The sequence below is a fragment of the Amblyomma maculatum genome, chromosome 8 (assembly GCF_055883805.1).
Source record: "Amblyomma maculatum isolate TAMU_Amacu chromosome 8, ASM5588380v1, whole genome shotgun sequence".
Classification (NCBI taxonomy): Eukaryota; Metazoa; Arthropoda; class Arachnida; order Ixodida; family Ixodidae; genus Amblyomma; species Amblyomma maculatum.
The window spans coordinates 68309050-68333471 of NC_139351.1; the positions used below are offsets into that span (position 1 = coordinate 68309050).

At 47.0% G+C, this 24422-nt stretch overlaps 2 protein-coding genes across 2 annotated transcripts; both read right to left on the minus strand.

Moving 5' to 3' along the window:
* Nucleotides 1–389: 389 nt before the first annotated feature.
* On the minus strand, nt 390–10732 carry LOC146181406 (flap endonuclease GEN homolog 1-like). Its single transcript, XM_084577884.1, has 3 exons — nt 10592–10732; nt 2041–2213; nt 390–899 (listed from the first exon to the last, which is right to left on the minus strand). Exons 1-3 carry the CDS (start codon nt 10715–10717, stop codon nt 713–715), a joined length of 486 nt encoding a protein of 161 aa, XP_084434010.1. The 5' UTR covers nt 10718–10732; the 3' UTR covers nt 390–712.
* A 1178-nt stretch (nt 10733–11910) lies between these two features.
* On the minus strand, nt 11911–23269 carry LOC146181407 (flap endonuclease GEN homolog 1-like). The gene is made up of 4 exons (XM_084575781.1): nt 22989–23269; nt 13316–13412; nt 12030–12119; nt 11911–11928 (listed from the first exon to the last, which is right to left on the minus strand). Exons 1-4 carry the CDS (start codon nt 23144–23146, stop codon nt 11911–11913), a joined length of 363 nt encoding a protein of 120 aa, XP_084431907.1. The 5' UTR covers nt 23147–23269.
* Between the last annotated feature and the right edge of the window lie 1153 nt (nt 23270–24422).

Consider the following 24422-nt stretch of genomic DNA (forward strand, 5'->3'; position numbering starts at 1 on the left):
GTGATATTGTGATCAATAAGCGATAAGAAGACAGCGGCTCTGTCCTACCTGCTGCGACCACTTGCGCTCGTATCACGGAATACTATGCCTCACGTATACATATAAGACTGCGACTCCAGCACACCGATCCGAGCAAAACCACGGTCATGGTATGTCATAAACTCCAACTGCGTACGTATCTTAGCCCCTATTTTTAGATCTTTAGAGCTCTACGTCTCCATGAAAGATTGGAACACTGCAGGCTAGGCCAATGTCTTTACCTTCTCGCGGCCCATAGCCTCCCTAGACGAAAGGAGGTACTCTGGCGAAAGCTGCAGATTGGAAGTTTCCCTAATTCGTGTTTATAGAGCAAGCTATATCCGACCGTAGTCAGCCCATGGTGCAAAGACATATCAGACGACCACACTACTTCAGGTGACGCGGATATGTCACAGTTCCGCCGAAGGGTACGAAATGTAGCGCACCAAGGTGCGCCACATTTTGTTCCCTTCGATCATAGACGACTCCCAAACACCTAACACGCGGGAGTCCCTCATGCATACCACTGATCGAGCTCAACCGCGCTGGATCATCCAGAACTCATTGGTGGCTGCAGCATCTCAAGGGGTCCTTGCCGACGTCTTCTAAAGCTGTGCAACTGACGTTCTCGTTTCCCTTCTTTGGAAGTAATAAAGATTTAATTATCATTATCTATGTCACTCATGCCAAACATTCAGGCCATGTCCTCTCGAAAAGTGACCTTCAAGCGCAGGAGCGAAGTTGTGGCTGACCCTGCGTCCTTATGATGCTTAACTGCAACCCTGAATTTCACTTGTTCAGGCTCACCTTTATGCTGGTCGCTAGTGCTGGGTTTATCCTGAGACGCCTCCGGAACCTCGTTCGGCGTCCATCTTTTCAGCCTGGAGGTGTCATCGATGCAAGGCAGGACTTGTGGTTAGCGAGTACAAACCTTTGATCAGAGCATTGGAGACACTTGCCACAAAGTCGGCATATAGAAATCTGGTAAGCAGATTTTGCGAAAGCTTGAAGGTCAGCATGCAGCCTGTCGCGGTGCCCGTAGAAAATCAGAGATACTGGGCTTGAGGTACAAATTTTCGGATATGGTTAAAAATTGTGTGAACGCTCAAGTCGCCTTGCGACATTAGAAGCTACTTTGAGGCAGTCCAACCTGCTTGTTGTCACTTTTACTACCATTTTTGTTCACTAATAGGAGCTTATGGATCCCACCAGTTGGCACCGCTCCATCATGTCACGGACCAGTGCATCCTCTAGCTACTAACTGCCAGCGCACTTGCAAACTAGTTCACGGCACGTGATTTCATGACGTCCCACACCACAGCGACCATGTCATCCACTAACTGCCAGAACACCTGCGACTCGGCCATACTCTTGACTGCATAACACAACCCGGCGACCAATCAGCGGTTAGCAGTGCCACCTGCATACGTGGCCTCCCTTATATGCTGAGAGGGTGGCGATGAGATGTGGTCTCATGATGCCACATTCCTCCGACCAATCAGAGCTCGCCCATGCACGTAGCGTTGTGACGTCATCACCCTCTCGATTAATGGCTATTTTTCTTGACATGGACTGATGCCGGGTTTTCTTGTGAACGAAACCTTTGATACTATCGCATTAGCAAACATAGCGTCTCGCAAACAAGCTCAGTAAAACAGATGTGCGAAAATGCGCAAGTGGAACAATCAAACAGATAAATTAAGATGTAAAGTAAACACTCTTATTTCTCAAATAAGTGACGATAAGCGGCGACCAATGCTTGCCGCTTCAAGTTGGAACGCCCGTCTGCTAATGCGAATGCTAGCAGAAATGAAAGAAAAACATGGATGCCATCACCATCTGACATGAAAATGGCGGGCACGCCAGTGCATGGCGCACCGCATGGAGCCTGCATGTGCAGAATCGTAGATTTAATGATGTCATGTTGAAAAAGGTGCAGATAGTCGAATGGCTTTCTAAAGAACAATGGTGAATATTTGAAGACCCGATCGGAATAGCTGTCGCCCCCAGGAGGGGTCTGACCTTTTGATGGGATCGTCGTCGCCAAATTCCTTCAGCAGCTGTCCCGCCGTCACCATGCCTACTCCGGGGATACCATCAGAGCCAACCAGCATGTTTAATGCTATGAGCTTCTTGCGATTGAGGTCCGCTTTTTTCTCGATGTCAGAGATGTTGTACTCATCAATTTCCGGGTCCTAAGAGATATCGTGCACGTATACCGGGCATTATAGTATCATACCATGCAGCGTCGAATTTGATACACAATTAATATGTTTAGTGAGGGCTTAGAAACAATGCAAATGAACAGGGCTTAAAGCCTCGCTTTATTGGAGAGTAGATAGAAGAATAAAGAAGTTGCTGTTGACCTACTTCAGTTGTATCACTTGTATATTCTTTTACCCAAAAGGGAGAAATAATTGTGAGACAGGTCAGAAAAGAAAGGTGATCCTCACACTCTGCCAGTATTCTTGACAGTTTCTGCCATGAGATAGGTTACAGAGAAGCGATGTTTTGTTACTTGTATGCAACATTATTCGCGAAATTATTTTATAGTCTTTAGACATCGAGGACAAAGGTAGCGATTCTGAACAGTCGCGAAGAGCTGGCGTGGCAAAGACTGTAAAAGCGAATAATTGTGAATATTTTTCATAAAACAATATGTTTTATGTACACTGTACAAAAAAAGTGCGTTTTCACCACGTTTTAATTGTAGTCAACCAAGTGAAAAAAGTAATATAACTGCTGGGCAAGCGAAAGAAACGAAAATAAAAATTCCATAACAACAAAAAGGTTCGTCTGTATGGCACATCACAAAAGTACAGATTTCAATTCCTGAGTAATATATGATGGGAACTGGTGAAATTGGTGAGGACTAGCTGGCGCGTGCGCAGAATACAAGTTCCATCTTTGTGTGAGAGCAAGATTTCGAGCCTTAGCTATACGGGTTTCACTAGCGAGTTTCATGTTATTCAACGTTATTCAACGTCATTCCTTGTTACTCCTGCACCTAGCACTTCATGAGTTATATAGATGGCACCACGTACTTGGGAGCTGCATGTTGTTTCATCTCGTGCTGTGCAGCAAACATCGTCGTATTCATCATCGTGCCTAGGCACGAGGGCACTATGCTCTCGCCGCCCCTAATCACGCCTCATGTAAAACTGCAACACACTTTTTCACTGCGCAGTGAACATCTCGTTCAAAACACTCTCGCCCTGTGCTTTAAACATCGTCGTCTTCATGAAGTTCCATCTGCGCCGCTCCTTCACTTCACCTAGTTAAATACGCCATACACATATGCCGTCTCACTAAGGACATAGACCTCAGTCGTGCCAGACAGGCTGCCGAGACTATCACACAAAGAGAAGCTATGCTAGCTAATTGCCGAGAAGTTTGCCAAGAGCGGAAGTAAACTAAGACGAAGCGGCAGCAGCGACTGCGGCTACGGCCGATGGCTAATGCTTGTAAAACTTGGTTCAAGGATAGTTGAATTTCTTATGCTTTTTTACTTTGCAGCATGACATGTATCTCTTAAGGTTTTGGTGGGCTCTTCTGCTGAAACCAGAGCGGCCCTGAAAACAACGTAACATAAACTGGCGTGGTCTTGTGTTCTGCTCATGTGCGACTGTATAGTGCATCAACTTTCGGTTGTAGGCTGCAATTGTTGTTCGAAACAATGATTTAGTGAAACCTAAAACTAAACAGAGAAGGCGGCGGGTTTTATTGTGCCCTTATCGATTCGTACAAATATTTTGTACTTTCGCGAATGTAGAGAACGGAAGGTTGCGTGCCTACTGTAGTGGAACGAAAAACGATGTACCAGTCTCGGCTTACAATGAAATATGTTTTGCACTCTTTACTGCGCCCTTTATAGATACGTACACATGAGCAATACGAAAGGGCGCCCTCTGGTAGTTATTCATAGTATGGTTAGTAACGACGCTACATATCCCTCTTTTTAAGAAAGCAACGCCATCCCCAGAGTGACACACTCAATTTATATTTTGGGGCGGCCCGCTTTCCAGATCTCGTGGTCTACAACGGGATGTTACCTGCAGCGCCTACCACTGCCTCCGCCATAAAACACTGCTCCTGGATGTTGAAAGTTGCAGGAGGCACCTGACTTGATGAGAATAAAAAAGAGTCATCGACCCAGGAGTGGCCTGCCTAATGAAACCGGAGATGAGTCCGTCGGAGGAGAACGGGGTTTTCAGTTCTCGAAATGCGTCGTAAACATGATTGTCGACATCTTGATCTTCGGCCGAGGCTATGAAGAGCATAGCAAACGACTGAAAAGAATCCTGAGGCGCTTCAGAAAAACTAAGCTGACCCTCAACAACTTGGAGTCCAAACTCAAGCATGAAAGTCTTCGATGTGGTCGTCAGTGGCATCGATATCTTACGTGACCTAGAGAATCTTAAAAGAATCAAGGGCATGGATCTTGCGGTCAATTGCGATAGTAAACGCAATTTCTAGGATAGTTGAGCCACGTGGGAAGGTTTGTACCGCGTCTGTTAGAGGTTACGGCATCCATCCGAGAACTGCTTAAGAGAAGCGAGTAGATGTGGGGACCGAGTCAGCAGGAAGCGTTCTTGAAAACTAAAGGTATGCTCTCGTCCAACATTTGCATGGCCAGCTATCAATCACTACGGTCAACCGTTATATCTGCAAACTGTACCTTCTTTGACGAGGGCGCTGTTTTCCTTCAAGATCAGCCTACAGGCGAACGACAACTAATGGGACGCGTCACCCTCGCTCACGTCAACGAAGCATCCATAAAACCAGAGAGAAAAGGAGACGCTGGTGGTTTGACTGTCCGGCGCTTCGATTACTGTGTTCGGGACTTACATTTTGTACTGAAACCTGACCACCAACCTGTCACAGCATTGCTGAGAGCCAGAAATCTATTTTGCCACCGAAAATGGAGAGGACTCGAATCAAGCTAATGAGATGCCGGTATTAGAATCATGTACTAGTCAATGGCGGATGCTCTTTCAAAAGCTTTAATGGCATCGCCGTCAAAAGCAGAGGCAGCTAGGCTTTGTTTATGTAGGCGACTTCGTTGGTTCCATTCAGGGTTGCGTCAACTAGCCTAGGGGAAATTCACTAACCCCAGTCGAAAGATGGTGAGTTCATTACTTCATGAAGTACACTGAAACATTCCTGGTAAAAAAAGAAAAGTCTCCAAAAGCTTCGGGAAATACTGGAACTGATGTGGGGATCTGACGGTGTTTAATAGTCTGCTTCTCAAGGGAGGCATCTTCAAATGAAGTCAGTGTGAGTGCGTAACTGCTCACTTACACGCTTTTATACATGCCTATCGATGGCATGGATGATATACATATAATTAACAGGCCGACTCCCACTCTTTCCTTTCGACAGCTAGTTGGGGAGCAAGTCAGTGAAATACGTATTAATGCTATAATTGATATCTTGTCCAGTGATGTCTCCTACTAGGACACCTTGGAGTAGCTTAGGCTATGTCAGACCTCAGCATATACAAGTGCGCTCGTTCGTTGCTCATGACCTCAGTGCTATTGCGGGAGTGATTTCTGATGTGGACATTGAGATAATATGATGTGGATTTTGTGAAACTATTGTCTTGCTCTGCCCAAATCAATAACATTCACCAGTTTGGTCGATCGAAATATGTGAAACTAGTGTTAGAAGGCACCAGGTTATCATTACTTGTGAAGATAGAATTTTGAGGCATCCAGTGTGTCCTTATCTACCCCGGCCTCTGCAGTGCCGAAAATTTCTAAAGTTGGGACACACGTGAGCGCGGAATGCTCTAGCAACAAAACCTTCCTTTGCTGCGCTGGAGACCATGACGGACCTGAATGTGCAGTTCGAGAGCCGAAATGAGTAAAATTCAAAGGACATGGCAACCTCAAGGGAGTGTCGGAAAGCAAGGACATAGATAAAGATTTTGAGGGAAATGGTCAGAGACCAGAAATGCGGTTCACTGCGGGTGCAGGCGCACACGTAACCATAAGATCTCAAATACAGCAAATGAGCCGACAACACATTAGCAGGAAGAAGGCCACTCTTCTGTGCAGAAGTCACCGGTTCCAGCGGCGGAAGCGCTAAATATTTCAACCAGTCAGGGGTAGACTTGATTCTGCAGCATGGACACCTCCACCATGCACTGCGCAATCGCTGAGGCGCAGTCGTCAATGCGTCGGTTTACTGCGGATCACAAATTAAGGTTATGCTTAAACAACTGATCGACACCCCACGGCTGATCCCCGCTGGTGTGGACACGCCCGCTGCCAAGCCAGCTGTGCCAATTTTAGACGCTGCTAAACCATTCTGGCTACTCGTTTATAGAAGGCTGTACCGATGATGATCTAATTTCCTTCCCACCATCACTACAAGAGAAAATGTCTCGATCGGCAGCATTTCATTGTAATATGCTCAGCATCTGCAAAGCTGCCTAGCGGACTTCAGGAAAAGAATATTCCAGTCTCGGTTTAGGGTATTTGTAATCTCTGAGCCAAATATTACGTCCTTTTTAAGCATGTCCGAATATGAGCAATTCGTATCCGAACCGGTTGGACATCCAAGCAAAGTTCTACAATTAATTTGCTGTTATTTGACGTTCGTTCAACATCAAGTTCCCGGAAGGAGCTACAATGAGTATGTTGCTTTAGCAGTGAACCTGAATGGACACCCATCCTCTGTTATCGGTGGCTACACCCCACTTAGGCCTGGATTTGATGAATCGTGACTACAGTCGCTTGTGGACTGCACTTCGCAGCCCATATTATACTCGGTGATTGCAATGCGCATCACCATTGCTGGGTTAGTGCAGTAATGAACATTTGTGGTAGGGATATTTAAAGAGGTGCTGTAGCGGGGGACTATGGTGTAATTTTGATCACCTGGGGAATTTTAGCCTGCAATGACGTCGCAAGCACACGGACAGCTCCCCCATTTCTCCTCCATCGAAACGCAGCTTCCAGCGGTCGGGTTCGAACATGGGTACTCTGATGAAGTAGTCGGGCATCTAACCACTGCGCCATCGCGACGGGCCTCTAGAAGGTATCATTTTTATATGGTCTTATTTTTACTTGGGTACGTCGCTTGGGCTACAGATTTGACGTGTCCACCCAGAAGTGAGATAGTTTTGCGTTATCTCTCAGCTCCGCTTCTCGGGACACAACTTTGGATCCGCGTTCTTGAATAATGCCGGCATTTGTGAGCGATGGAACGCCAACTTGTTTTGCGCGGAAGTACATACAGCAGCTGCCTCTACCTGGAACTTGTATAGAGGAGTTTCTTCTTATCCGCAACTTGGTGAGCTGATATCAAAACGTACGACAATGACCACATACTAACCACGTGTGTAGCTTCACTGGTTTGAACATCTTCAATCTGTTAAAGTACGTTGCACCGACGGGGACCCGTTCCGCAACGTTTGAGAAGTGAGCTGTGAGCTCTTACTATGCCAGCGGATGTGGAGTAGTGTATGATTCTGGATCTGCAAGACACATCGAGCTGCATCACTGCCCAGAATTCCACAGCTACAATAGATGTGGTCTATGCGCAGTTACCATGATTCGGCGATGCGCAGAAAGACAATACCGCAGGACGAATCCATCGAGCTGCATCACTGCCGAGAATTCCACAACTACAATAGATGTGCTCTATGCGCAGTTACCACGATTCGGCGATGCGCAGAAAGACGATACCGCGGGACGAAGTATGTCTCGGATCTCCGTGCTTCGGGGAGTGCACAAAGGCAAGTGCGCTATTTAGAGAAACTTCATCGACAGCCGTGGAGGTCATTTTGCAGCAGACTAGATGGTCGGAAAGTGCTCATGTATCCGTGTATAGTCCGAAAACCGCCGTCTTCTTCCTCACAGCAGCATCTTTTCTGCGCCCTGGCGCGTTTTCAATGCCAGGAGAACTTGAAATTTCATGGATTGCTCGAAGCATATCTAGTGCCGTAGCATCAATAACGCAGCACCGGTGTGTTCCTCCTGCCGCTGATTATCAGCTGGTAGTTGAATTTACTCTTTATGAACTTTTCTGGTTTTAAACAATGCTCTTTCCATGGGCCCGATGGAATTATCTAGAGTGTGCTTGACCACCTGGAGCCAAATCAAACGAAATGCTTTTAGCCTGGATTGAAATACTTGGGTCGCTGTCAGTGTTTGAACATCAAATGAAAAGCAACTCGCGTTCTGGGTTCGCTCAAATCGGATAAATCGGCCCATTGGCAGTACATCACGCAGACCTGTAGCTCTCGCAAGTTGCATTGGCAAAACAATGGAACGCGTGATTTTAACACGTCTTGAATGGTTTCTTGAAAAATGCTACCAGTATGCAGAAGGAAAGAACAGAATTCCGCAAAGACTGCTGTGATATTGACCATGTGATTGGTTTGGTGTCGAGAATTTTACTGTACTATGCCATCGTCACCCTCCATTCACGCCTTGACTCTACTTCTCTTTTCTCCATTCTCTGGTGTGCACTAGCAAGCCAGTGTATCTTTACCACCGGCCGAAATATCCTCCTTTCCTTTCAATAAATAACTTTCTCTCTCTTTCTCTCTTTCTGTGTGTTTTAGTCCACGAGAGTCACCAGGGCGTTAACCGTTGCAAGGAACGAGCCGGCGACTCGGCATGACCGCCTAACATTGGAAATCAGGTTAGGGTCATTGTGGAGATTTGCGAGAGTTGTGCAACCAGACCACACCTGGTGGAGCCTTTGCTTCCAACAGAATCTGCTGATTATTTATGGCAACATGTGGGGGCAGATTTTTAATCCTCCTAAGAGGGCAAGACTTCTTCAAGAAAACTATTGAACGTAAAGAAGGTTTCACGCTACGCAGCACTTCTAGCTAGGCAGTGAGTTCTGCTGCCAAAGTGCCGTGGCTCGTTTCGACATACCAGAGGTGCTCTGAAGTGATATCGGTCCTCAGTTTTGTTCACAGGAGCTCTCGAACTTTGTCAAGGAGAACGAATTAAACCATGTCACCATCAGCTTCGGGTGCTCACAATAGGTGCAGTCTAGAGTGCCATAATGACGGTGAAAAGCTGCTCCCGCAATAGTGATGACCGCTCCTGACTGATTTTGTACAGCAACCCGCTAGGCATCTCTGGCTATCAACCCTCCTATCCGCTCGTGGGTCAACGGTTGCTAACACATGTACCCAGGGCTGCAGACAAGCTTTCGCCGGAACTTCCGTCACTTGGTGTTTTCTTCTAAAAGGACAGCGCCACCGATAAAAAGCAAGCTAAGGTCTTAAACCATCACCTTAGGGTGGGAGAGGTACGGGACATTTCTCTGGGACAAAAGATGTAGGTGACAGATGCCGATTGTCAAGTATAGCTCCTCAGCAGAGCGCAGCGGTCACGATACTACATTGCGGAGAGATGAAGGGGAGTTATACAGCGTAACCGGGGGGCGTCTGATCATTTTCGAGAACAAGGAGTTCCGTCCTACTCCAGAGTCCTCGTCTCCACTGTATCTGGCCAGACAATGGCGTAGTCGGTGTCACTATCTTCGGGTCCATCAAGGCATGTGCCTTCTCAAATTTCTGGAAGTCAGAAGCTGCCTTTAAGGATTAAGGCAGTAATAGCGCTGAAAGCAACGTCCGAGCGATGACCACGCGATCTAAAAGGTGTCTTCCCAGTAAAGACAATGAAGCTTTCAACTCAAGTTTGGGGGCGGCATTATTTTCTGGCGAAGGGGATGTAGGGGCGCTGCTAACTACGCTAAGAACAACAAAAAAGCGCTGTTATTGATCTTGAATGTGTGCCATAAAAGGAGCAATAAGGCGTGCCAAGACGTGGTTTTCGGTTTATGCACACCAGGAACCTGTTGCCGATCACTAAGCCAGACATAGGGCACTGAAGTTGTATGTCTAGGACGGTAAGAGTTGGACACTCGGCACCTTCATTAAGTATAACGAGCAAGCCAGAGAAGAAAGAGCATCACCGATGGCAATGAGATTGTTTTAATTACAGCACTGGATGCAGTGCAAGTAGTGGTTGGTTTCTTGAGAAATGGCACGCACCAACCATGGGGGGATTTGCCAAGGTGAAGTGTTACTCCTGCTTTCGTCTCTGCTGTCTTCTTCTTCCGTAACAATATATACAGAAAGTAAAGCTGACGTACAGCATTTGACAAATTATTGGAGCAAAGAATTTACTTCCTAGCCACAGGCATGGCTTCTAATGCATCTACAGCGTTGAAAATTGCCTAAAGACAAAAATATTTCGCATCATTTCTTGTCGATCAGGTAGGACTGCAATGATTGCTTAAACGACGTAGAAGGAATCCCAAGCGGCGTTACGCTTTTTATTAGGGATTTTCGCGTTTGGTATGTCCATATTAAGTTGGAGCTTTCGCAAGTTAATTTTTTTTTTCTGGCGCGTAGTTCGAATGATTTTGACAGCGCTGCAAATTCTGTTCACCAACATCATGAAGTAAAATGGCATATTAGGTCTTAGATTTGACAGATTTCTCGCATTTTTCACAAGTTGTCGATAAGAAAATAAGCTATTTGCAGTGCTACTGTATTTCCCACTCGGAGAGTACCTAATGGAACAAGTAACCTTACCTCCTCCTCAATGTTGAACTTCCTGTATACAGTCTGTGCGCCGTATAGAAATGCGTCGCTACCTTCTGTGATGCAGCCATCCACCGTCTCCGCAGGGAGATGATGAAATAGAAAAATAAGACCCATGAAAACACTGAGGAAAAGGTTACATCGCAAAGACACGGAAGACGAATTCTAATGATCGCACGCTTCGTAATTTTGCCTCCATGGCTGAAGTATATTTAATCAAGAGAGAACATTTAAAAATAATTGTGACCGGAACGAAAACTTGGTATGTCTCCTTTCTCAGGGCCACATTATCTTGGATTTAGTCTATCTGGGCTAGGAAGTACCAGCCCGATCGATGTTTGTCGCGTGGCGTCATGTAAGAAGCGGGAAAGAGAGAGAGAGAAACAGATAGAGAGAGAGTGGGGATAAACACTATGAAGCCCTAGCCTTGATGGTACCAATGGACATTTGGCTTCCCATCTTGAAGGGAAAAAAATTTCCCGCGATTACGTTACTTCCTAATGCGAAATTTGAGCGCAGCTCATCAGCTGTTTCACCTTTTCGATAAATTGAGGTAAATATTTCGAGCAAGACGCGTATGTACAATTACAGACAACTTTTTTTTTTAAATTTACCACGTATTCCTTCCAGAAACACTCCACTAACAGTTCTTGGCTGTCATGAAAGAAGTTTTGTAATCGGAGAAATGAAGAGAGCAATTGAGTTATCGGGGGGTTGCGGGAGGTTGCGGGAGGTTGCGGGAGGCAGCATGTGGGTCCATAGGAACGTTGCGCGACGAACAAATAGCAGCGACTGACTGATGCCGCTGACACCGCTAGCGAGCGAAGCAAGTGAGAACGGGATGCACGCAAAATGATCCGCTTAGCGAGCCGGCGTTTCGGCAACCAGAGAGCACCACCACCCTCGCCGCCACTCAGGAAGAGGGGAGAAGGGACCCTCCTCCTCTTTGTCCATGGCGGCAACGGTGTTCTACGCAGTACGTTGTCTTGACTCGCTAGGGGCGTGCCTTCGGCGCCCCCCACCCCCGCCCCCCTTTACTCGTGTTCTCCGGTTGCTGCGCGCGCTCGTGCCCTCATCGTTCGCCGCTGAGTGTAACCCCCTCCCCTCTTCCTGGGAGGCTCCGGTTGCCAAAGCGCCGGTTTGAACTGGAGGGCTGAAAGGGGTGCGGAACTGGTAACGAGGCCGACGACGCCGACGCCGCCGCGAAACCCAGGAACGGGCGCCAAAGAGCTGCGCTCTAAAAAATCTCCCTCTTCTGAAGCGGAATATTTTGGTTCAATGCGGCGTCTGTGTCTCTCTGTCTCATCTATCTATATCACACGACATAGCTGCACCAAAGCAGGAAAAACCCAGTGAGTACATTAGTGACTCGAATGGGGCCATTCCAACTGCGTAAAATTTGTGAACCAACCAGCCTGACCACACTCACCCCCTTCTCATTGAGGAACGCGCACAGGCTCTCCGCCTTGCGGTCTATTTGGCAGCAAGGAAGGCCCAAGATATCCAAGAGCTTTTTACACTGCATGCAGCGGGAACAGAAGAAATTCAGTGACACAAAATTCGTTCCTAGACAGTTTGCTGCTCATGTTCTCAGAAATCCTTTTTTTTTTTACCTATCATAAGTTCTGGACTACAGGCCGTATCTAGCGCACATTTCGCAGTGCGCGATCTCTGTAAATTACATACATTGATAGGCTGTCCACACCAGAAATAAATTCCGCAACGGCCATCTTCCTCAATCCTCTCAGTTTAGTCAATGGGACACAATGTCGTGGATGCTCTGCCTTTCAAAGGTATCGCACAATTTTCTACACAAATGCCAATGCACTATTAGAAGCCCCAGTGTTAGTTTCATCTAGGAAATGTAGTAAGAAAATAAGGTGCTATAAAATCGACCATTCTGTGTTAATTTCACTTCAAAGACACTTTGGAACTGCTTTGAAAAAAAAAAAAATAATGGAATACTAGTCGGTGGTGGTCTGTTGAGTTTGACGCCGACAAGGTAAATATAATGAAAAGATCCAAATGAGAACATAAACGATCAATGTATTGCCAATTGAAAAGTGCAAAATGCAGAAAATGTATATGACCACAGTTTCACGAACTTTCCTCGAGGCTTAAGCTACAAAAATCGACCAGTATTGCATAGTTTAGTTGCTTTTACGACGCGATAATTAAACAGTGAGAAAGCGGGTCGGACAGCGTTTTGGTGATGTAAAGTATGATGCTTTTCGCACTCGCGCAATCTGACGAGATTGGCAACACGTCAATGCGTATAGTTTGCTTTATTTTGCTTTACTAATTTAGGAAAGGTTAGTTTCCGTCTAGTTAATGCTTGCTATAGGTATGCACAGGTTTGTGTAAAAAAATTATGCAGGTTTTAATCTTGGGGGGCCATAGCAGAGCCGTGGCACAACAGAGTACGTCACTTATCTCTGTGAAAAGATCTTATTTTCCTCTCTGGTAATTTCGAGCTTCATGAAAGCTGTAGAGTGCTCAGCTATGGAGATCCAAAACCAAACGCTGCAGCTGAATGTATTTTTTGGCAAGGCACTGCTGTCAAATAAATTCACTGCAAAGAAATGCAGTGTTTTTTTTTTTCATTTTTACCATTGTGTTTGCTCAAGCCTTTGTCTTTCGCACTATGAATTCCCGGCTATGTCAGGATGCCATCACTTTTCTGCAACATGCCTCTTTATAGACTAGTATACCTACCTCTTTCTGCTGACTACCCGTGCGCTGGCCTCCCAGCACGAAAAACGGCTTGATTCGATGTTCGAGCAGCAGCTTCTTGCACCACTTAAACAGGTTCCTTTTTTGACAAAGAAGTAAAAAGGATACACATTACGGCAGATTAATGTACTGACCCGGGTATCACATAATCTAACCTGCCAGCCAGCGCCGCGAAGCCTTGCGGCCTATGCAGCCTCATTGAGAGATATCCGTTAAGCGCTTTGTAGGCAGCTGGGATTTTTCTTTGAGACACCTATAAATAGCCTTGCAAAGTGTCTTGCAGCTAAAAAATAGCAACATTAGAGGAGATGAAAGTAGGATACACGATGTTGAAAGATCTCTGGCAATGTTTTGAAAGTACCGTGCAAAATTCATTGCACAGCTTGTCAAAACGTCTGATAAACATGCACTAATTGCCGCAAGGGCGTCTACAAGAATTGTAAGCTTGTTCATCTTGGCAGGGCGTCTTATGTCCAGTGGGCGAGAAATTGTCCAGTCGCAATAGAATATACCGCTAATCACGAAGAAGACAAATTGCGTTCTCTCACAGGATTGTGGTTCCATGGGCTCCATTCGCCACCCATCCCAACGGAAACGGTGCCTCGATGACTGGTCTAACTAATGCTCCCAAGTCATCAAACGTTTATAAAGCGAAACTTTATGGAAATAAAATAGAGAGCTCTACTCGTTAACTAATACGCGGTGTTCGAATAATATACAGATCCGATAAACGTTTTTACTGGTTTCTAAGAGAACAGAACGGATACTGAACTTTCCATAGGTCAGTGGTTTGTGGAAACAAGAACTGATAGATCTAAACTAACACAGAGGGCTGCATGGACATGATTGGCATTTGCCGCAATAATGTGTGGAGTGGTAGAGGGTTCGGATCTTGGTCAGGAACGCGATGGTATGCTTTGTTCTTTACCCATGCTTTTACTCACAGCAAGACTGTAAAGTCGTTAGTATCAATGGCGCAGCACGGCTGCTAAGTGGAGGCAGCCGCGCTTTCAAATTTTGGCCTGCCCGTCCGACGTCCTGCGTGGTCTTGCTTTGGGACCGACTTGACCACGAAGGGAAGTTAATGAACCCGGCGAACCACATAACGTTAAATAGGGGCTACTGAGGGTGCACTGTTACGCTGATACCGCTTGACTTAAGTAAACATGTTCCGGCGTAAATTTCACATCCGATCCCGAAATCCTCTGATGCATGGTATTTACCACACAGACTTGCCTAGTACTCCTCGAAAGATAGCATACATCCGCTCTCCAGTGTTTTAGACGTTACCGAAAAACGTAACTAAGTACGTTACTCATTACAATTAAAAAAAAGGAAAGCGTTACCGCCATACGTTACCCATAAAAAAAAGATAACGTGTTACCGATACCGTTTACGAAAAACGTAACGCGTTACCGCGGTAACTCCGTTACTTGTAACGCGTTACCGCCAACGCTGTTAAGACTTCAACACACGCAGTGCTCAAGACCGGCACACGTTTCTCCTCACTCTACAAGGCTCTATAACTCTTCCAGACTACGTTACCTACCACGGAGGAAGTGTCAGTTCACAAGATTTTAGTCCCTGCCGTATCTTTAGTTATCATTACAGTAAAAGCGTCATATGCGAAACATCTACTCGAATCTTGTAGCAGTGGCTGCTATAACAGTTAAGACAGGGCACAAAGGCCTGTCGGCATCCTAATGAGATATTTGCAAACCTTTGTGTCACAAAATTCGCTCTCTCGCTTGTCCAAAGATGAAGGCAAATAATTTGAGCCAGTTGCGTGAGAGCATTGACGTAACCACCCTCACAGGTGTCTCCCTTGCTACATTCATTCAAACAAGAGGCCCATCGCCGAGGAATAAAGGCTACATTGACATGTGCTCTGCGTCAATCACATACTGACACCGCATATGGAGACACAACTCTTGACAATGACATTGGAGAGGCTCCTCTCCGCACAGAGAAACTCAGTCTACGTTGAAGTAGTCACGTTTCCCCGAAGCGTCACCAAAAATCATTCAGCTATATTCTGGGACCGCATCCTAAGAAATGTGAACTCCCTGGCAGTCTACAAAATATTCGCACTTCTAAAGAGTTGACCACCTTAATCATGGAAGCTATTCGATCTCGCATGTATGGTGCATCTTCTCTAGGGGTGCAGTGAAACTCGCAGAGCTTTGCTAATAATGCTTATGAAGTGAACATCTTCCGGAGTGACGGAAAACTCAAGGCCTGGGTCATCCGTCTTCAACAGCATTCTTCCTCGCCTTTCTGGCGTCTGCACCAACCGTTCCCTTCCATCCCTGATTGATATTGCATTGCTTCCTCTCTCCATTCACGTAAATCTCCCATTTATATTCCTAGGTATCTGTTCTCCATACCCCGATCGATCTATCCCGGTGCTGACACAATCGACAACAGGTATTCAGGCTTTTCGTTAAATCTGCACTCACCCACTACTGATTCCAGTATCTTTCAATAACACCTCCTGGATCCGCACCTCCCAACATTTGCTGGATTCGTTTCCTCCGCAATAACTGGCTCCTCGAGTACTCTCCTACTAGTTGGCGGAGAGCTCAGCGGACTCCTACAGGAGTGCCGATATTCGTGGCGCTATTCTAGATCTCTTGTTCTATCTTCTAAACCAAACGCAAACCATCACGAATAGCAAACGTAGAGTTTGTATTCTTAAAATAGCTTGATTTCCTCGCGAAGCTGCGCTTTAGAGATTGAACTTTTATTTGGTTAAAAACTGAGTGACAACATGTTGTTCTCGGCTTTGACCTCCCTGTTGGGACTTGCCACGAAACTTCGATAGCTGAAAATGTACCTTGCGAGTTTCAGTCATTAGATGTATAATTTGAAGAATTTCGCAGCGAATTGCATCCGCCGCGCCTCACAGTTTGTTTCTGTTAATATTTTCTTTTCTATCCCGAACTCACAATATTTAGTATGAAAGAGCACTGAACAAGGGTTAAGGGGAAGCCTCAGTTTGAAAGCCGAGCCAACGTTTCGACAAGTGGACTGGCATTCGTGCTGTGCGAGGCATAGATGAAGACAATTTCACGAAACATTGGCTCCACTTGCGAGCTGAGGCTCCTCCTGAAGCCTTGTTCAGTGCTCTTTCATACTGTATAGCCATCTTCTCTCTCTGGTCATACCCTGGATCCTCAATAAATTTTAAACAATGTTCTCTGAAATACATGTAAAGCGATGCTGTTTAAAAGCAGAACGAAGGAACTGCATGATCAATATGGATGGAAAAACTTTATTTTCGTCAGAGAGCATGTATGGATGGTTCCGTGTTAGATGGCCATCAACCCATGGCTGACGGCGACCTGGGTGGCCCACTCCACGGCCCTGGTCTGGACGACCGGGTCTGAGCTGGCCAACACGGCCTCCCACTGCTCGAGGGAAGGATCACGCATAATATCCGCCGGTGGCGGTGCTATGCTACAGCTCCATAATATGTGGTCATAGGTTGCCAATTCCTGACACCATTTGCACTCCGGCTGAATGTCCGGGTAGATTTTGCTCAACACGTATGGGTTTAAGAAACATCTAGTCTGCAATCGTCGCCAGACGCATTCCTGCGCCTTCCCCAATTGCTTGTCCGGGGGTGGGTAAATCCTCCGCTCAAGTTTGAAATGATTAGTAATGTCATGAAAGGATACCAGCCCATCTCTCGTGGACCTTCCCGGAACGTCCGGCTCACCTACTCGGCTGACGAAACCTCGAGCATTCATGTGAGCCGTCTCGTTCCCAGGATTCCCAGAGTGTGCTGGTACCCAGACAATTTCCGCCTCCGTAGTCCCTCGCCCCGTGGCCCGATTCAGCAATCGCGCCGCTGTGACAGATATTCTGCCCCTCGCCAAATTTCGGATGGCTGTTTTGGAATCGCTGAAGATCAAGTCAGCATTACTACTAGTAATAGCTAGTGCTATCGCCGCTTCCTCTGCAGTTTCTGGGGAGCGGGTTTTGACTGATCCGGAGGCGATCAAGCGTCCCCGCCCGTCCACCACCGCAATTGCAAATGCGTCCTTGTCCCTATACTCGGCGACATCTACATAGACTGCCCCGTTGTACTTCCCGTACTTAACATGTAAAGCTTTGGCTCTTGCCTTCCTGCGGTCCTCGTGATGTATTGGATGCATGTTCTTGGGCAAAGGTTTTATGTACAAGCCCTTGTGCATTTCCCGCCTAATCTGAATTTTAGTGTCACCAGCTGGAGCATCAACTCCAATGCCGATCCTTTCCAATATGTCCCTTCCTGCTTTTGTTTTTGAAAGCCTACCGAGCTGCATCACCAAGTGCGCCTCCCGTAGTTCTTCTAGGGTGTTGTGCACCCCTAATCCCAGCAGCCTTTCGGTAGACGCATTGTGAGGCAACCCAAGGGCCGCTTTATATGCCTGCCTAATCATAGCCTCCACCTTGCCTTTTTCCGTCGCGTCCAACTTCAAATAAGGCGTCGCATACACAATTCTACTGAGCACAAACGCCTGCACCAGCTTACACAAGTCCTTTTCCTTAACACCTCTCTTACGATTAGCGATTCTCCTGATTAACCTCACGGTAGCATTGACCGTATTTTTAAGCCTTTTCAAGGACTCGCTATTTTTCCTGTTAGTCTGCAGATACATACCCAGGATCCTGATCGTTTGAACCTCAGCGACCGGTACGCCCCCCACTTTGACCTCTAAAGGCGGTGGCGGCACATAGTGTGTCTCGCATGTATCCCTCTTGGCTTGTCCCTCAGCACAAAAAGCTCGGACTTGGGCTGAGAGCACGAGAGTCCTGCTTCCCCTGCTAGCTCCTCAACAATATCCACCGCGTGCTGTAGAGTTTCTTGCAAATGTGCGTCACTGCCTCTTGTTACCCAAAGAGTAATGTCATCCGCATAAAATGTATGTTTAAGTCCCGATATCCCTTGCAGCCTGGGTGGTATCTTGATCAATGCGAGATTAAATAGGAACGGCGATAATACCGACCCTTGCGGTGTCCCTCTGCCCCCCAATGGGAAGGGATCCGATTTCATTTCTCCGACTATAATCTCCGCAGTCCTACCCTCCAGAAACGATCTGATGTACCGGAAGGTTCTACCCCCCGGTCTTATGTCCGATAGGTTCCTCAATATTGCCTCATGGGTAACATTGTCAAAGGCCTTAGTTAGGTCGAGCCCCAAGATAGCCTTGGTGCCCGTGCCGTACCCAGGATCAACAACGTCTTTTTTTAGTTGTATCATGACGTCCTGCGTTGATAAATTAGCCCTGAAACCAATCATTGTTTCAGGTATCAACTCCTTGTCCTCTACATAACCCTGAAGCCTGTTCAGGACCACATGCTCCATCAATTTGGCTAAACACGACGTTAGCGAGATGGGACGCAGATTCTCAATGCAGAGCTTCTTCCCTGCTTTAGGAATAAATGTAATCCTAGCATGCTTCCACTCTGGCGGAATCTCCCCGGCCACCCAAAATTTATTCATCAAATTCGTGAGTGCCCCTACTGACTTGAAATCCAGGTTCCTCAGCATCTTATTAGTAACCCCGTCCGGACCCGCTGCTGACGTGGTACGAAGCTGACCCATTGCAAACTCCACCTCCGCCACCGTAAAGTCTGCATCTAATTCAAGGTTTTCCTCTCCCGAGTAATCCGGCAAGCAACCGCCCGCCTCTGTGTTTATGTAACGTCTTCGGAGTTCATGTATAAACTCCCCAGTCGTGCCTTGATACCGATGCACTAACCTAGCCATTTGCCCCTTCTGCGCAGATTTGGTTGCCGTCGGGTCTAAAAGGTGCCTCAACAACTGCCATGTTTTTTTGCATCCGAATTGCCCATTCATCCGGTCACAAATCTGCCCCCACTGTTTGCACTGCAACTCCAATGTGTACGTTTCGATTTCTCGTTCTAACTTGGCCATCTTTCTACGGAGCACACCATTATGCCTTTGTTTCTTCCACCTCCGAAGGAGACTCGCATGTGCTTCCCACATGTGTAACAATCTGGAATCAGCCGTAGAGCCCTCCTCCTCCGCTGGAACCTCTTTTGTGGTACTCTTCACGGCCTGCTTGAGTGCCTCAACCCAGGCTCCTAAGTCCTCGATTTCCCCGGTCACTGTATCATTCCTGACTTCCCGAAATCGGTCCCAGTCCGTCACTCGAGTTCCTTTCACCTTGTCTTTGTGCTTAGCAGCACTAAATATCGTGGAAAGGATATAGTGATCACTTCCCAGTGGCTGTCCCGTGTTTACCCACTTTGCATCCCTGATACCATTCACAAATGTGAGGTCTGGAGAGGTGTCTATGCTCACGCTGTTGCCTATCCTTGTATGATCTAGCGGGTTGTTCAAGATCGTCCATCGCAGGTCCTGGGCAACCTGCCAAAGTTTATTTCCCTTCGGGCTGGCTCGGATGTAGCCCCACTCCGGATGAGGCGCATTGAAATCCCCCACCACGATGAGTTGAGACCTAGCCGCTAGCCGTTGCGTCTTTATCAGGAGGTCTGGCAAGCCCACCCCCTTATCTTTTGGAGAAGAGTATACATTAAGAGCAAAGAGACTCTTATCGCCTTTTCTTTTGGGTAAAATCTCTAGCAGGACGTAGTCCTCCCTGCTGCTATCTATGGTATGCTGAATCACTGTGGTGTTACGATGGACTAGCATGGCCGTAAAGACGCTCGATACGCCCCCTCGATCAATTTCTGGTGGTGTAAATGTCTTAAATCCCGGTAATTTAACTGAGCCGCTAGCCTCCTGCAAAGCTATAATGTCCGGCTTACTATCTAGATTTTGTATGTGCAACTGCAGGTTCCCCCGCTTGCGACGGAAGCCCCTGCAGTTCCACTGCCAAACCTCAATTTGCTGGCGAGGGGCCATGGTGAGGCACTAGGTTCACTAACATCGGCTCCTGGCCGACTACGGGAGGCAATCTAGCCTCTAGCATAGCATTTAGGTGTTTAAACATACCCATTACTTGGGTCTGGAAACCCCTTAAGTCATTGGTGAAGGCGTCAAGACGCTCCTCAATCTTGCCTAGTCTGGCTTCGATCTTGTCGACCCGACCTTCCAACCTATCCTGTCTTTCTTCCAGTTTTCCTACTCTCTCTGCAAGGGTAAGCATGTCCCTCCTAAGACTAGTGACTTTAACTACTGGCTGCGGCGTGTCCGCCGCCGAAGTTTCTGCTATTCTCTTCGCATGAGCTCCCTCATCTGCCGGCGGCGGCCTTTTGACCGTCCCCCGATTCTCCACTTCCATAGCTGTACAGTTATCGTCCACGCTAGAAGCGTTCGCCTGCGCCGCTTTCTGTGGGGCGTCCACGCTAGAAGCGTTCGCCTGCGCCGCTTTTTGTGGGGCCTGGGCCAGCGGCGTCTGTACCCTTTCTACTCTGCCGGTTTTAAGCGCGCGTTCCATCTCTGCCATCCTAGCTTCCATCTTTTTGATAGTTTCGGCTTGCTGCAACACCTGCCTTTGTAGCTCCTTCTCTCGAGCAGTCTCATTTTGGGAGCCCGCGTTTGGCCAGCTCACCTTTTTCCTTGTGGCACTGGGACTTCTTCCATGACCGGAACCTTGCCCTCCTCCTTTGCCAGGCTCGGGTCCGGGCAGTGACGGGAAGGAAGCTGACCGGTTCCTTCTCTTGCTATCGCCTCTCGCACCGCTAGATGACCGCTTCCTGGGCCTCGAACGCCGCTCTTCCTTGCCAGTTTGGCTCTTGTCCTTGTTGCTGTGCTGCGAACGCCGCTCTTCCTTGCCAGTTTGGCTCTTGTCCTCGTTGCTGTGCTGCAGACCCGTCGGCTGCTGACGGGCTAGACGAAACTTGCAGTTGCGGCTTCCCGTGCTGTGCGCCCCATGGCACACGATGCAGTCCGGCGTGCAGGTCAGCGACTCTCCGTCCGGTGGTGCAGGATGTTCCTTCCCGCAACGGCGACACAAATTAGTCTTCGGACGATAGCAAACGTCCGCCCGATGTCCCACTCGTCTGCAGTTATAGCAGGTCTCGACTAACTCTCTATACGGGATCACAGCGTACAGACAGTTCCAATAAATAACTTGCCGGGGAACGCGCTTCCCGCCGAAAGTGATCTGAATCGCCTTTGACTTGCCCAAAGGTCTGGCATCCAAAATGTCCATGTCTTCGTTCTTCTTCAAGAATCCTGCGCGAACTTCTGCCAATGGGCATCCGTTGTACGCATTGTAAATTACTCCGCGCACAGAGTTCTCCGGCGCCGCCACGTACGCCGAAACCTCAAGGTCACGACCGCCCAGCTTGAGCGTCTTTACATTCGCATATGCCCCACTACGATTCATACACGGCGTGCTCACCGTCATCGTGTTGTTTGTCTCATTGACCCGCACCAGGTCTTCTTCCACCGCAGTCGCGTTCGTCAGCTCTGCTGCCGCTCTCAAGGCACATCCGAGCTCCCTCGGCGTCACTATACTCAAGTCCCAATTCTTGGGCCGGCACACAACCTTGAAATCCTTGGCTGGCATCTTCAGAAACGGTCCCCGTTTCTTCCACACCGGCGCTTTCCCCCGCTTGACTTGGGCTGCTCCGTGCGTCTGGCGCCCGTCGCTGCCCGCCTGTTTCTCGGTAGGCCTACTCTCGGAGTGATCCCCGTACACAGACTTCTTGAATCGATCTTGCGCCTTTAAAACCCAGTTCCATTCTCCCGCCTCGAACTCTTCGGGCGATATAGATTCTCCCTCAACGGAGTACTCCATTGTATTCAGCCTCGCAAAGGCCCACAACCACAAGTCACAGCCCCGGAGCCCGGTGCCGCAGGCGTCGGCTCGGCCTAATGATTAGGCCTGATTAAACTTTTTGTTGGGTGAGTTGGTTTATGCCACTCATTCGAGATATTTATAGCGCGACGAAGAAACGCAATGGACAAGTATACAACGGGAGAAGCGTTTCCCGTTCTTCTTGTCACTTGTGTTCTTTTGTCGCGCTATAAATATATAGAATGAACTGCATGTACTGTCGGAGAAATCAATGTTTCTCAGAATAAAAGTAGCATTGAACTTGAGAACAAAAAACGCGAACATTCTGAAACAAAATCAAGAAAAGTGAAGAAATTATGAAACAGCCACCTAATTTAATAGGCAGTGCGACCCTTGCATCGCCCCGATACAAGAAGGATGTCATCAGTTACATATCTCGTTGCTGTCTATCTATCTTCAATATAAAAGTGAAGGTAGCTGGTGACGACAACGATGTTTTACTCACACTACCTGCAGGGGTAGTGAATACTAGTAAAGGTAGTTGCTCTTACTACCTTCTATAGGTAGTAAAGTTTACTAAATGTAGTTGCTGGTACTACATCTAGAAGTAGTAAAATTTGCTGGAGGTAGTTCTGATTACTACCTTCTAGAGGTAGTATATGCTACTACCTAGCAGATACTAACCTGCACTTACTAACTAGTTAGTAACATATGTGACACGCAGTTACTACCCCAAAAGTTAGTAACCACAACTACCTTTTTTTTTAAGAGTCTGCATGTCACACGCAGAACCGCTGAACAGACTTTTTTATTTTGACTTTTATATTATTTAGTGAGATCTTTTATTACGTCCTCGGCATGTGCCTTCGAGTAACAAATGGGCAAAAATTTAGCCATTGCATACTACAATACTTATTAACTTCAATGCTTACCTTGTGGGCACACTGGACACATTTTTTGTCTTCGCCATTCTCTTCTGCTCTCTGACCCATGCACTGAGATCGACGGCCAACCGTTTTCCTCGGAGATTTTTCAGCTTAACCTTCTTCTTCGCTATGTCGAATTCTTTCCACAGGTTCTTCACCCCCATAAGAATATTGTGACGTTTAGTGCTCTTTACTCGTAGGCAGAGCGCACACTTTTCGGGTGCCTGAATCGCTCCCAAATGAGTTCCACACTGATGGGCAGCTGTGCTATGCCCATTCGAGAACAATAGCAGCTGCTACGTAAGTTATCACCGCAGACGTGGCTAGCGGGGCGTCAAAGGGGCGTTTTATGTTGATAATGTGTATGCAGATATAGTGGAAATAAGCAAAAATTAGAGAACTCGCCTAATGCTTGACCTTTTATTGCATGACGTTGATCTCGTGCCAAACGTTATCTTTGGTGCGGCTTATGTTTGCTCAGCCAATAAGAAAAAAAAAAGCGCTTCTGTGTTGACGGCGTGGTGCTATGGGGCTCAAGATAACAAGTTCGAGAGCAATCTGTCGCGGACGAATTTCCGCGTCGAGGTAAAATATACGAGAGCCCGCGTGCTGTGCGTGATGCCAAATGCCGTCAAACTCAGTGTATTTCAAGAACAATGCGGTACCTCTTTATCTCTTTTTTGATCTCTTCCTGGATGACGCCGCTTCGGTGCACAGCTTTCATTTCTCATGAAGAAAAAATCTCTAATATCTTTCAGGGTCACGTTTTAACGCGATGGCGGAATCAGTCTGTTAGGACCATTGTTTTCAACTTGTCCTTGGCCCACGCAGGTAAGCAGGCTTGTTTAAAGTGGGGCTTTATATACTGGCTATCGCATCATATTCAGCTTAAAAGTGACCACTTAACTATTTACCATAATTTTTCAAGTGGAAGGGACGCGTTAACATTTGTTAGAAATTTCGGGCTAACGTAGGCTTTTTATTAGGAAGGAGAATGATTAAAGCCTACAGGCATTAAAATTGACTAACGAAAATATATGAAATAGTTAAATGCGTATATGGCATGTTTTCTATCACGCGTTCATATCTACTTGTTGTTTTTATTGTCCATAATTTTCGCACACCACCGAGCTCTTTACGTGGCTGAACTGAACTTAAGATTCAAGTTTTTAGTTTTTTTGCTCCTGATATCGAAAACTGACATATTTTTGTGTTTTTCTAGTTTGTTCTCCTAGCATAATTTGTGCACAGGATTGCTTTTTAAGGTAGTCTTGGAGAGAGGTAACCCTAAATGAACCGAACAATTTTTCGACTTTCTTTTTTTGTCCGGGGAAAGCGGTTTAGCATAATTTTCCTTCGTAAACATTCTCGCATCCCCCGCCGTTTTAAAGATACGCCTATGTTTGCGCGCAAAATTGCTGTTAATTAGTTAATTTCGAA

Bases quoted from the DNA above. Each gene is read 5' to 3' on its own strand.
- LOC146181406 (XM_084577884.1), bottom strand. From the start codon at position 10,717: ATGGGTCTTATTTTTCTATTTCATCATCTCCCTGCGGAGACGGTGGAT. The intron at 2,214-10,591 runs GTAAGGTTACTT...GATATCTCTTAG, and splicing joins AGTTCAACATTGAGGAGGAG to GACCCGGAAATTGATGAGTA. The intron at 900-2,040 runs GTCAGACCCCTC...TGACACCTCCAG, and splicing joins GACGACGATCCCATCAAAAG to GCTGAAAAGATGGACGCCGA.
- LOC146181407 (XM_084575781.1), bottom strand. From the start codon at position 23,146: ATGGGGGTGAAGAACCTGTGGAAAGAATTCGACATAGCGAAGAAGAAG. The intron at 13,413-22,988 runs GTAAGCATTGAA...TTGTCAAAAAAG, and splicing joins GTGTCCAGTGTGCCCACAAG to GAACCTGTTTAAGTGGTGCA. The intron at 12,120-13,315 runs GTAGGTATACTA...CGCTGCATGCAG, and splicing joins CGGGTAGTCAGCAGAAAGAG to TGTAAAAAGCTCTTGGATAT.